Source organism: Caretta caretta, chromosome 11 (genome assembly GCF_965140235.1).
Source record: "Caretta caretta isolate rCarCar2 chromosome 11, rCarCar1.hap1, whole genome shotgun sequence".
Taxonomy (NCBI): Eukaryota; Metazoa; Chordata; order Testudines; family Cheloniidae; genus Caretta; species Caretta caretta.
Window position 1 is genome coordinate 38793526 of NC_134216.1, and position 12860 is coordinate 38806385.

General features: G+C 39.8%; 1 protein-coding gene across 3 annotated transcripts in view; it reads right to left on the reverse strand.

Moving 5' to 3' along the window:
- LRP2 (LDL receptor related protein 2) overlaps positions 1-12860 on the reverse strand; it is a 180735-nt gene that overhangs the window by 10567 nt on the left and 157308 nt on the right. The window contains exons 69-75 of one of the 3 annotated variants that reach the window (XM_048869191.2): positions 12494-12714; positions 11851-12030; positions 10655-10774; positions 5623-5713; positions 4991-5058; positions 4728-4845; positions 995-1124 (exon numbers count right to left, since the gene is read on the reverse strand). In XM_048869191.2, the coding sequence (XP_048725148.2) occupies positions 995-1124; positions 4728-4845; positions 4991-5058; positions 5623-5713; positions 10655-10774; positions 11851-12030; positions 12494-12714 (928 nt within the window). Of the gene's footprint in view, positions 1-994; positions 1125-4727; positions 4849-4990; positions 5059-5622; positions 5714-10654; positions 10775-11850; positions 12031-12493; positions 12715-12860 lie in introns of all 3 variants that reach the window. The other 2 variants (XM_048869190.2, XM_048869192.2) reach the window with 2 other exon arrangements.

Genomic DNA, 12860 nt, shown 5'->3' on the forward strand with positions numbered 1-12860 from the left:
GGATAGTGTTACAGGGGGACCTAGACAAATTGGAGGATTGGGCCAAAAGAAATCTGATGAGGTTCAATAAGGATAAGTGCAGGGTCCTGCACTTAGGACGGAAGAACCCAATGCACAGCTACAGACTAGGGACCGAATGGCTAGGCAGCAGTTCTGCGGAAAAGGACCTAGGGGTGACAGTGGACGAGAAGCTGGATATGAGTTAGCAGTGTGCCCTTGTTGCCAAGAAGGCCAATGGCATTTTGGGATGTATAAGTAGGGGCATAGCGAGCAGATCGAGGGACGTGATCGTTCCCCTCTATTCGACATTGGTGAGGCCTCATCTGGAGTACTGTGTCCAGTTTTGGGCCCCACACTACAAGAAGGATGTGGATAAATTGGAGAGAGTCCAGCGAAGGGCAACAAAAATGATTAGGGGTCTGGAACACATGACTTATGAGGAGAGGCTGAGGGAGCTGGGATTGTTTAGTCTGCAGAAGAGAAGAATGAGGGGGGATTTGATAGCTGCTTTCAACTACCTAAGAGGTGGTTCCAGAGAGGATGGTTCTAGACTATTCTCAGTGGTAGAAGAGGACAGGACAAAGAGTAATGGTCTCAAGTTGCAGTGGGGGAGGTTTAGGTTGGATATTAGGAAAAACTTTTTCACTAGGAGGGTGGTGAAACACTGGAATGCGTTACCTAGGGAGGTGGTAGAATCTCCTTCCTTAGAAGTTTTTAAGGTCAGGCTTGACAAAGCCCTGGCTGGGATGATTTAATTGGGGATTGGTCCTGCTTTGAGCAGGCGGTTGGACTAGATGACCTCCTGAGGTCCCTTCCAACCCTGATATTCTGTGATTCTATGATTCTTTAGAATAACCTAATTCAATATTCACTTCTTTGTTTATAGCGCATTTATCACCTCATTGTCTTTCTGTATAAAATTCTTCCATGTGACACACAAAACAGTTACAAAACAAGGGAAAATGTTAAAGATGATTTTGGAATTGAGCCATACCATCTGCATTGCTCTGTCTATAGTAGAATCAGCTCCGAAGCCAGACACACCGATGTCCATACTCACATCCGCTCCAGATCGGAAGGTCACCCCATTGCCATTTTCAGTGGACTTTACAAGACTGCTTAAGCTTCAAAAATAAAAAAATCAATTATTTGGACAGTAACCTTTTAAATCAAATGTTCTGTGTGATTGTTGCTAGGAAACTTGAAACATTCTCTCTATAGGCCAACTCCAGAAGGCTTACTTACTCTTCACTTCAGCGAACCTCTCATTGAATACAATGGCAGTTCTGGCCAAATAAGGAGTAAGAACCTCAGGGTTTAATTATATACAAGATATACTGAGTCATTAAAAAAAAAAGGTATGCTGGTTACAGTTTGGTTAGTCTTATCTTCAATTTTGTTTTCCTGACAAATTCATAAATTCATTGTCTTTTTAAAACATTTTACTATTCAATAGTATAATTCTTATTAAAACCTTAGGGTCAGATTTCCACAGGGCAAAAGCCCAAAGCATACACAAAAATGTCATTATAATTGTATATCAAACTGGAGGATAAAATTTCAAGAATTGTGTGTATATATTAGTTGTCTATGCATACAAATAACCATTTAGATTCCTCATGGGTATTTTCATGTAAATGCCTAATTTGCACATGCTATTGGGATAACTGCAGGTGCAATTTAGGCTTGCAATTGTATGAGCAATGTTAGAAATTGGGTGAGAGGAAGAGTATAAGTTCTAAGTAATATGAACTGTGGCCTTACACATGAAGATATTAGCAGTGGTCAAAACCAGGACCTTCAGCAACTAAAACAGAGGCCTTAACTGTAGAGTTAACTCAGGTTATCTATACTCAAGTTACTTCTCTCGAGTTAACCTGGCTTCAGTGAAAGTACCCACACTGCTAAATAACATTAAAGTTGCTCATTCCACACTGACACTGACCTCACTCATGCGTGGAGATAAGACTTCTGGGGGCATATCACATGGTTCTTTGCATGTAAGTAAGTTGAGCTGCGCTATGAATTCTTTCCCAATGAACTGTGGGATAGCTTGTCTGTCCTTTCAAGGCGGAAGGTATTGGAGGACTGGCAGCACTGGAATGGAGCCAGCCTAGGTCCATATTTCAGAGTGGTTGTGTTAATTTCTACTTTGAGCTTTAGACTATAACCTCTGATGGGCTAGTCATTTCAAGTTAAAAGCACCACCATGCTCCAAATAAGGATTTTTGTGTGTGGACTGGATTCAAGTTAGGAGCAACACTCAAGTTATAATTCAAGTACACTTTACAGTGAAGACAAGCCCTACGTGTTGAGCTAAAAGAGAATTCCTTTAGATGTCTGCAGCAGGCTTTTATAGTTGTTGGAACTGCCAGCAGAACACACGACCACACGCACTGAGACAGTGCATTACATAGGGAGAGCCTATTAGGAGGAGTTGAACAATGACAGACTTTAGTGCTAAGTCATACTCATTGAAAAAGATTTTAAAATGAGAACCAGTAGTTAGAGGAATGAGATTTAGAACTCTATTTCAGTGGACCCCATTTTCATAGAAATTGACACTAGTCAAAATCAGGTAAGTGTTTTAAAACTTTCACTTAGTATCTGGTGACGCAATGACCATTTCCATGAAACAATGTAGAAACAGAATATTACTGTCAGCATCCAACAGTTAGAACTCTAACACTTTTTCTCTCAGGGCTGTTCTACAACAGTTTTTGCACCCATTTAGCTGTATCAGCTCAGAAACCAATATAATTAAGTTAGTGTGATCACTAGTGTGGATGCAGTTATAATAGACACAGAAGTGTGTATATGGGGGTTGCTTGTTTTGGCATACCAATATAAACACTTTTTTATGAGTATAACTAGGTCCGGGTCCACATTACAAGTCGCACTGACTTAATTATAATGGTTTGGAACCCACTATAGTTACATTGGTTCATACACTGTACAGTATATCTATATACTGTAGTCTATACAGTGTGTAGACTAGCACCCAGCCACAAATTTGCGCGCGCGCACACACACACGCACAAGTTTGATCTGCAGCTGAAAGTGTCATTTCTCACCCATGTACTTCTGTCATAAATATAAAGGGAAGGGTAAACCCCTTTGAAATCCCTCCTGGCCAGGGGAAAGCTCCTCTCACCTGTAAAGGGTTAAGAAGCTAAAGGTAACCTCGCTGGCACCTGACCAAAATGACCAATGAGGAGACATGATACTTTCAAAAGCTGGGAGGAGGGAGAGAAACAAAGGTCTGTCTGTCTGTCTGTAGTCTTCTTTGTCGGGGATAGACCAGGAATGGAGTCTTAGAACTTTTAGTAAGTAATCTAGCTAGGTATGTGTTAGATTATGATTTCTTTAAATGGCTGAGAAAAGAATTGTGCTGAATAGAATAACTATTTCTGTCTGTGTATCTTTTTTGTAACTTAATGTTTTGCATAGAGGGGTTCTCTATGTTTTTGAATCTAATTACCCTGTAAGATATCTATCATCCTGATTTTACAGGGGGGATTTCTTTATTTCTATTTACTTCTATTTTTATTAAAAGTCTTCTTGTAAGAAACTGAATGCTTTTTCATTGTTCTCAGATCCAAGGGTTTGGGTCTGTGGTCACCTATGCAAATTGGTGAGGCTTTTTATCCAACATTTCCCAGGAAAGGGGGGGTGCAAGTGTTGGGAGGATTGTTCATTGTTCTTAAGATCCAAGGGTCTGGGTCTGTAGTCACCTAGGCAAATTGGTGAGGCTTTTTACCAAACCTTGTCCAGGAAGTGGGGTGCAAGATTTTGGGAAGTATTTTGGGGGGAAAGACGCGTCCAAACAGCTCTTCCCCAGTAACCAGTATTAGTTTGGTGGTGGTAGCAGCCAATCCAAGGACGACGGGTGGAATATTTTGTACCTTGGGGAAGTTTTGACCTAAGCTGGTAAAGATAAGCTTAGGAGGTTTTTCATGCAGGTCCCCACATCTGTACCCTAGCGTTCAGAGTGGGGGAGGAACCTTGACAACTTCAAGAACCAATTTTAAGTTTGAAAGGAAAAAGGAGTAAATGTTTTAAATAAAATAGATATTTTGAAAGAAATGTTTAAAAACCTGCTTGTGCTCTGAGCCCCTTCTTTTTAGAAGTATTTTCTTCATCTCCCTTCTTTCACTTTAAAATGTCAAACTTTTTAAAAAAATGATAATTCATGAAGTTGAGTTTCACTGAATTGCTGTGCTTCTCACATGGCCAGTGATCTGAAAGAGGTCTCCTGCCTCACAGAAACATGAAACATGTGGGTATTTGGCATAGCATTCCTTGCAGGTGAGTACAACATTACAGAAGAGCTCATCCTTCTAATGGTTAAAGAGTTCCTGTATCTAACTTGCCTGAGTTGTAGTCTTATAACCTTTGATAAAGTAATGAAAATAAACATATTTAGCCATCCCTCTGAACTGAATACCCAGTCTAAAAAGCACGTTGTATTTATTTATGTGAAAACTAATTGGGGCCCAGAGTAGTGTGACAATATGGTAATCTTTGTTGTCAGGTATGACCAGCTTTGTTATTAACTGGCAGCAGAAATCTTTAGGAATTGCTTTAACCCTGCACTTCCCTTGTATCAGTAAAACTATTATATAGTGGACATATCATATCCTTAAGAAACATTCAGTCACAAATGTAAACAAATGTAAACATCTGGTATACAGACTCTAAACAACAACCTGTCTTGTGAAACATACCTTGGTAGTTTGGGAAGTGCTGGTAAGAGGGAGCCTGTCCGTCTGTAGTTAAAGAACCCTCCAACTGCCAATGCTCCAATTATTATTATTAGAATGACTGTCAACAACACTGCTACTGCTGCTACGAGAGATAGAAGAGTAAGTAAATATTAAAACAAGCATACCTTAAAAGTTAAAAAGAGCCTGTCAGAAGTATAAGGTTGACCTTAAACTGACACATGACTTAGCTCAGTCACCAAGTTTAATATATACTTGAAGCTTACTTGTTCCAGGAGGCACTCCCTTTGACAATCCTATTTCACAATAATTTCCCGTGTAGCCATCAGAACACCTGTGAATATAAAGGAGATAGTTTGACCGTCTGTCTTTTATTAAGTTTAGTGGGTAAGCTTTATTATTATATTTTGTAATGTTTACAGACAGGCAGTAGAGTTCAACTCACTTCATAGTAATTATATGTTTCACTGACTGTAAAAATAATATATCTATTATCTGCTTAGAAATAGACATACAGTAATGCTGAGTCAGAAACTAGAGTAATTAAAATCTGGAGATTTGGTTTCCATGGAGCATTGGCGGCACCTACTGGCTCATACCTCTGTGCATTTACAGTTGTTTTCCCCCTTCACCAAATTTGCCTTTATTTTATAGCTTGTACTAGAGAACTCTTTGTGGTTTGCTTTTTTTTCCTTTCCAAACCTTTTAGTTTCAAACTACTTATTTGCTAATGTTTTATGGTCATGTGCATTTTTCCTACCATTGCTACAAATATGCTATTATCAATGTGTTAAATCTTCTGTTAATGCCTCATTGTAACTGCATTTTGAAGAACTGAACCCTAGTGTGATGCTAAACCAGCAAACTCTAACCTACGACCACTACAACATTGACTTACTTGCATTTGGGAAGATCATTTTCATCAATATAGCATGTTCCTCCATACATACACCTACATGCTGGTGGCATTGTTGGAGGGGATTCAATGGCTGCAGAAATGGAAAGCCATGCATGTGTTAATAAGCCATACTCAGCAAAGCATATGCTACCATGCAATTTTTTTAAATTTACTTTTAGGGCCAAATTTCAATCAGGCTTGTAATTTTGTGCATGCAATCACCCAAACTGAGTGTGTGCTAACATTTGCAAATTCAAACTCAGATGCAATTTTTTGAAAATATTGCTCTTAATGCCAGGGACATAGGTTACTATATTTACTGTTCTGCCAAAATACCATTTTTAATCCTGGTAAAACTTCTGTTCTTGCATAATAAGGGGTTATTCAGTAAAAATGGTTCAGCAGCATCAGGAAGGGAGCAGGTTTCAACATTTTTTCTTGCATATAAAATGAAGAAATGTAAATGAAAATTGATGGACACTGCAGTGTATGCTTCTAACACTGGAAAGTGGAAAGTGATGGACACAGCAAAGTCAGGTCAAGCAAATCTCCTGTTCCCTGCCTGCAGGGCTCAAAATTCAGAATGCAACATTATCCTACCTCATCTGTCCCAAACTCCTCTTTAAGCCAGCTGGCAGATTCAGTCCCATAGGGATGGGCATTAAGTGATTTGTCCAGAAATGATGCATTTATTTTTGGAGAGAATGAGGGCAATAGTGGATGGAAACTTGCTTTTAAACAAGAGGAGGGAACCTCTGATGTGCCCCAATTAGGAAAATGACAAAGGGGGAGAAATCCCAAATCCGAGGAGTCTCCATTTATTATCTACATTGTGCTCTGTCAGCACAAAGCAGCTCAAGCTCCACATTATTCAGCACTGGAGCCCATTAAACGTCATCTTGTGCTTCAGTCACTCTTCAGGTATCACCTGAGGCTGCAACATTGTCTGACTTGGACCAAAGACACATCCATATAATATTGGATTGGTACGTTTTTTTAAGAGAAACCCACATTCTTCTGAGTAGCAGCCGTGTTAGTCTGTATTCCCAAAAAGAAAAGGAGTACTAGTGGCACCTTAGAGACTAACCAATTTATTTGAGCATAAACTTTCGTGAGCTACAGCTCACTTCATCAGATGCATCCGATGAAATGAGCTGTAGCTCATGAAAGCTTATGCTCAAATAAATTGGTTAGTCTCTAAGGTGCCACTAGTACTCCTTTTCTTTTTCCACATTCTTCTGATGTTTTGATATTGAACCTAATGAAGATCTTCAAAAAGAGAGTAAGTTTCTTTGAAGTATAATTTTACTGGCCTTAATTCGAATTTCGGGAAATCTACACACTAAAAAGCATGGTGCAAATATTATGGAAAAGGTCTGAATCCTCTATGCTTTTATAGTCTATAAATGAAAGATGCATTTTGGCTCTCTCTTTCTTACACTTACAACCTAGATATACTAGATGGGCTATAAAAGTTTTAACTACTTTTCAGTCAGAAGTAGTCCATTCCTGAAACCTTTATGCAAGCAAAACTCCTATTCATGTCAATGGTAATTTAGCTTATATAGGGATCCCTGATTTGGGGCTAAGGTCTCTCCTTCCAATTAGAGGCTTTAATTTGGGAAAATGATAAAAAAACAAGCAAAACTATATCTGACAGATATGGCAATTAATTGGGTAAGCCCCACTGTGTAGTTAGGTATTACATAAAAGCTTAAAGCAAAGTTACCATATTGGGCCCTGTGACTCAATTTTCTGTTCCTGTTTGAAAAATACCTTTTGTTGTACAATTATTTTTTTCCAAAACAAAATCTTCACCTGGTTTCAGAGTAGCAGCCGTGTTAGTCTGTATTTGCAAAAAGAAAAGGAGTACTTGCGGCACCTTAGAGACTAACAAATTTATTTGAGCAAAAGCTTTCATGAGCTACAGCTCACTTCATCAGATGCATTCAGTGGAAAATACAGTGGGGAGATTTATATGCATAGAGAACATGAAACAATGGGTGTTACCATACAGACTGTAATGAGCGTGATCACTTAAGGTGAGCTATTACCAGCAGGAGAGCGGGGGGGGGAGGGGACGGGGACACATTTTGTAGTGATAATCAGACGTTCTTGTCAACTGTTGGAAATGGCCCACCTTGATTATCACCACAAAAGGTCCCCCTTCCCCCGCTCTTTTGCTGGTAATAAATTTGTTAGTCTCTAAGGTGCCACAAGTACTCCTTTTCTTTTTGAAAATCTTCACCTGTTTTTCTTCGTCTCTGGCCAGATTATTTAAAGCAGTTTAATTAAGGGGAACAAATGTAAGCGCTATGAGCAATAAACAGAAAATCACTGTCATAAAATGTAGCTAAAGCAATTTGCAAGGCTTTAAATTTGCAATTTGCAAACTTGTGCTAGATACTAATGAGATGCAGTGGTAAACTGAAACATCTCCTTGACCTGCCTGGAGATGATCCAATACTTAATGCTTAAATAGTGTCTTGTGACAATAATAGGTCAAAGTACCATAAAGTATTGAGTAAATGTAAATCAGAGGTGGCACTATCTTTGTGGAGTAGCTTGTGAAATTGTCCTGCAAAAAGACTAATGCAATTCACAGCAGACAGATTAACTCTTCTTCTATCTTGCCACTTCCCTATTTGAGGCTGGCAACTTTTGTAGCCTTCTTCCAAAACTCATGACTGTATACCTGGCTATCAGGCAAATTGGTCTCTCTAAGCTCCACCGATATCCAGTCCATGAACTGGGTCTTTTGCCTCCCCTTTCATCATCTTCTGTCCTCAATTACTGCAAGGGTTTAGCCAGTGTAACTCTTGGGTCTCTGCTGGGCATGTCCACACCAACATAGACTAGCTCCCTCAACTTGTCATCAATTGGGGCAACTCTCATTAGGAACTTCTCAATCTCATTTAGCTGACTATCACAGAGCATCCAGCCATTTGACCATTTTAACATCTTCATTTCCATAGAGCAGAGCATACTGATTTCTTTTCTCATGGCTGGCCAAGTCTCCGTTTCATACATTGGGATGGATGAAATTACAATGCACTCTACCTTTTAACCTTATTAGCATCTTTTTTTTCACAGATAACTGGTGCCAGCTCCCACCATTTGCAGGAAGCAGCTTTGGTACAATGCTGGGCATGACTCAGGAGGGTACCATTGCCAGCAATCATTGACCTAGGTATTTAAATTCTTTCACTCTTCTAAGCTCTCTGCCTGTAATATCCTTCATGGTGGGTCCTCCTCCCTCTGCTATCATAGCCTCAGTCTTACCAATGTTCATTCTTAATCCTGCAGATGGATTAATATAGAGAAGTAGCCTAGATTTAGTTTCACAAGGACCACTTTGTTATAGTTATTGCCAATCAAGATGGAAATAAGATTAGGATATGTTTGGCTCATCTTTTGTACTTTTTGTTGTGATAAGGTGCTATCAACCAAACTAAGCCAGAACCCAGACTCCCTGGGTGCACAAAGAAGAGAACACCTGGAACCTCAGTTAACAGCTAAGTAAAATGGCAGCCCTCACACTCACAAAGTGCAAGGCCTTTTCCTGGGTATTGCCCCCATCTTATCTATTGAGGGTGGAGAGAGGTGGGAGCTTGCTCATGGGCCCCATACCTCTCTCTACCGCTTTGGGTGCGTGCTCAAGGAAGGCACAGCAACTGTGCTTCCCAGGTGCTCCTGATAGCACTGTGTGGATGCTTATATTTAACAAGTTTGAATGATAAGCCAATTACTTGTAAATGATCTCTGGATGTATTTTGAGCATTGTGTCTTCTCTCGCCTGTATTGTATAAAAATGTTTACTGATCACACAAAAGAAAAATGTACAGAACTGTAATTATAATTTGCATTTTGTCAAACACTGATTCATTTTCCTATGTTTCTAAGGTTCCATTTACACTAATGTATATGCACTAATGTATACACACAAATGGTTTATAACAGAATAAAAGAATCTGGTTGCTCATGGATTAAACTTGTAGCGTAGCTGATGCCAATCATATCCGTTAGCCAGGCCAAAATCCTGGATTGACCAAGGCTTTTAGCCCAATTATGGAGTGTTTTTTAGAGCTGGGTGGGAACTGGATTTTCTGTTTCAAGCAAAATTCCACGATTTCAAATTTGTTCCATTCCAAAACGGAATGAAACAAAAAATTCAGTTACCCACAGAATGAAATTTTTTTAATTTAAAAAGATTTGTTTGGGGTTGATCTAAATGTTTTGATAAAATTGAAATGTTTTGTTCCCATTTTGATGTTTAAAAAGATTATATAATATTATATCATATTTTTTTTAATTGAAACAAACAGCAATTTTGAAACAGAAAATCAAAATGTTCTATTCTGAAAAGGCCAAAAGACTTTCCGAGAAACATTTTGCTTTCAACAAATTAGCATTTTCCTACGAAGAATGTTCCACTGGAAAATTTCCTCCCAGCTCTAGTGGGTTAGGTTACACTCCATCTGTATCCATGTTGTAACTTGGTCCCCTAGCTATCGCTGTAATGTACACAGGACCTAACCTAGGCTACAAAATTTGAATCCACATTTGGAGCCTAACTTCCCCAAAGCTCAAGGGTGTATGAGTCTTCAGTTCTGGTTCAACTCACTAAAAACAAATCGCCAGGGGTCTCTGGAGACAGCTGTACACTTAGTGAACAGTTTTAATGAATCAGTGCCTGTTTCACAGCTGGACCTGAAACCTGGCAAATTTTATAGAGTTGATGTTATTATATCCATTTCACAAATGAAGAAATTGAGGTACAAAGAAGTTAAGTGACCTGTCTAAGGTAACAGCAAGTCAGTGGTATAACTGGCTAGATAATTCACATGTCCTGGCTTCAGGGCTCCTGCTTTAACCACTGAAGCACCCTCCTCCCAGTTTGTATTTCTAATTCAAGAATGCTTTATCAGTCATGGAAAAGCTATATACATTCCCCCTCTAAATCAGAATGACATATTAAAGGAAAATAGGACTGAGTCAGTGGTTCCATTTGCAGTTGGACTATTCACTCTACCTGCATCACACTCTGTGGTGCTGCCTTCTATAAAACGAGCCCCTTGTGGACAAGAACAAGTGTATCCCCCTGGTCTCAGCAAGCAGAGATGGCTGCAGATATCTTTACAAGGATTAGGCACTGAAATGCAGATATAACAGAGGTTAACTGGAGAAGCATTCTAGCACCATTTCTGAGACATAAGCAAGGGGGTTTCCACCTGTCAGCAAAGTAGCTCATGATTGTTACAGTAATAAATTCTAAACCGAGTGCTTTTTCTACATGTAAAACAACCGAGATGGCTTATAAATATTGTATTTTACATTAAAGTCTTCTGTCTTCTTTTACATTCATTATAAGGGCTAAATACAGCTTTCGAGCCAAGTGCACAAAGAGGTGAAGGAACAGAACATCTCCATTGTCTGAGCACCATGAAGCATGCCTACTAAAGGTACATCTACACTGCCTGCTTCTTTCCACCAGCTCCCTGCTGCTGGAGCCCTTCCCTGCTGCAGTGAAAGACTCCAGCAGCAGGGAAAGGCTCTGGCACAGGAGAGGCAGTGGGAAAACACTTGGCCAGCTCCCCATTGCTGGAGCCTTTCCCTGCTGCCTCCCCCTTCCCAGACCCTTTCCTTGCCACTCTCTGCTGCTGGAGTCTTTCACATGTAGCTACACATCGTAATGTGGACGCACTTTGCGTTTCTCTGTGGCATGTAGCTATATGTACACTACCCACCACCATAGTGCAGACAAAGCCTTCTGGGAAGAGCATGCTAGAGTAGTATGAACTGCTCCTGGGCAGCCCTGCTATTACAGGAGAGTTAAGATAGAGGTGGTCTATACTGGAGGCAGTAACAAGTTGCCTGCACTTTGTGCTTTTGGAGTACAAATATAAATTATTGTTGCCTCCTGTGTAGAAGCTGTAGGAGGGGGAAAATGGACTCAGCCATAATTTTGTGCTAAATGACTGCAAAAGAGAAATGTACTGTTCTTCTGTATTTAAACCCTGCTTTATTTTATATGTTCCCCTCTCTCTATATTTAATACACTTGTCAATCCCAGTTCCATCCTTATGCTTTCAAAAATATGTACTTTTCAATGTGCTTAGAGATCTGCCTATTCCCAGGCTAATACTAAGCTTTCTGAAGGCATTGTTATGGATTTGGGATAGTAGTTTCCAGATAACAGGGAACAGAACACCCGAGACTGGTGATTACCTGACTGATTGTATCTATGCTGATGATAGATGCGCACTTGAGTGAGCCAAGGGTTTACAGTCAGCACTTTCACCTTTTCTCCATTTCCAAATTTATCTTCCTTCCAGACTTCACCTCTTTCCTTAGAAATCCAATATAAATGGCCTTCAAAGACATCAAGGCTGTACGGACTGCTGACTTCTCAAAGGAACAAAATTATCATCAGTTAGCAAAGAACCCCTAGCAGTATCGATGAGCCAACTATTCTTCTTCTTGAATCAAGTATTTTATTCATTAACCACTTGCATTTGTATTGATGGAAATGCGTGACTGAAAAGAGCAGGCCACTGTTCCTGCAAATTGATAACAACGCACGTAAAACAACAATTATCCATCCAGTTTGTGCCATGTTCTGTCTGTTTTGCTCATGCAAGTTAATCACAGTGGACCTAATTCTCAACCACCTTGCACAGTCATTTACATGCATGCAAAGTGAATGGAAAACACTACCAAGTTTGGTTCTTAATAAGGTGCCTAATTGGGAGCTGAGCGTTTTTGAAAATCTGGCCCCAGTTGTGAGATCTGAGTACTTGAAAATCTGGCCCTAAGTTCACGTTAATTTCTTAGACCAGAAATATATACAACATTCATGTTAATTTCCTACCTCCGTGTAATACAGTGGTTCTGTCTGTTCCATCAGGTCTCATGGATTCAATAATATTTTCTTTAGAATCACTCCAGTACAGCCTGTCATTGTTGAGATAATCAATAGAAAGTCCTGTGGGCCAGCCAAGGTCTTCAGAAACCAGCGTTTGCCTTTGCTGTCCATCCATCCAGGCACATTCAATCTTTGGCTGCCTCCCCCAGTCAGTCCAGTACATAAGCCTACAACAGTATAACTAGAATTTAAAATGACTTAGAATTCAGTGGTTGGGATTGTTTTCTTTGGCATCATCCAATAACTAAGTCGTAGGACTCATCAAAGAGTATGTTGTGTAACTCCTGATCTGCAGACTGGGATCAAGAAAAAC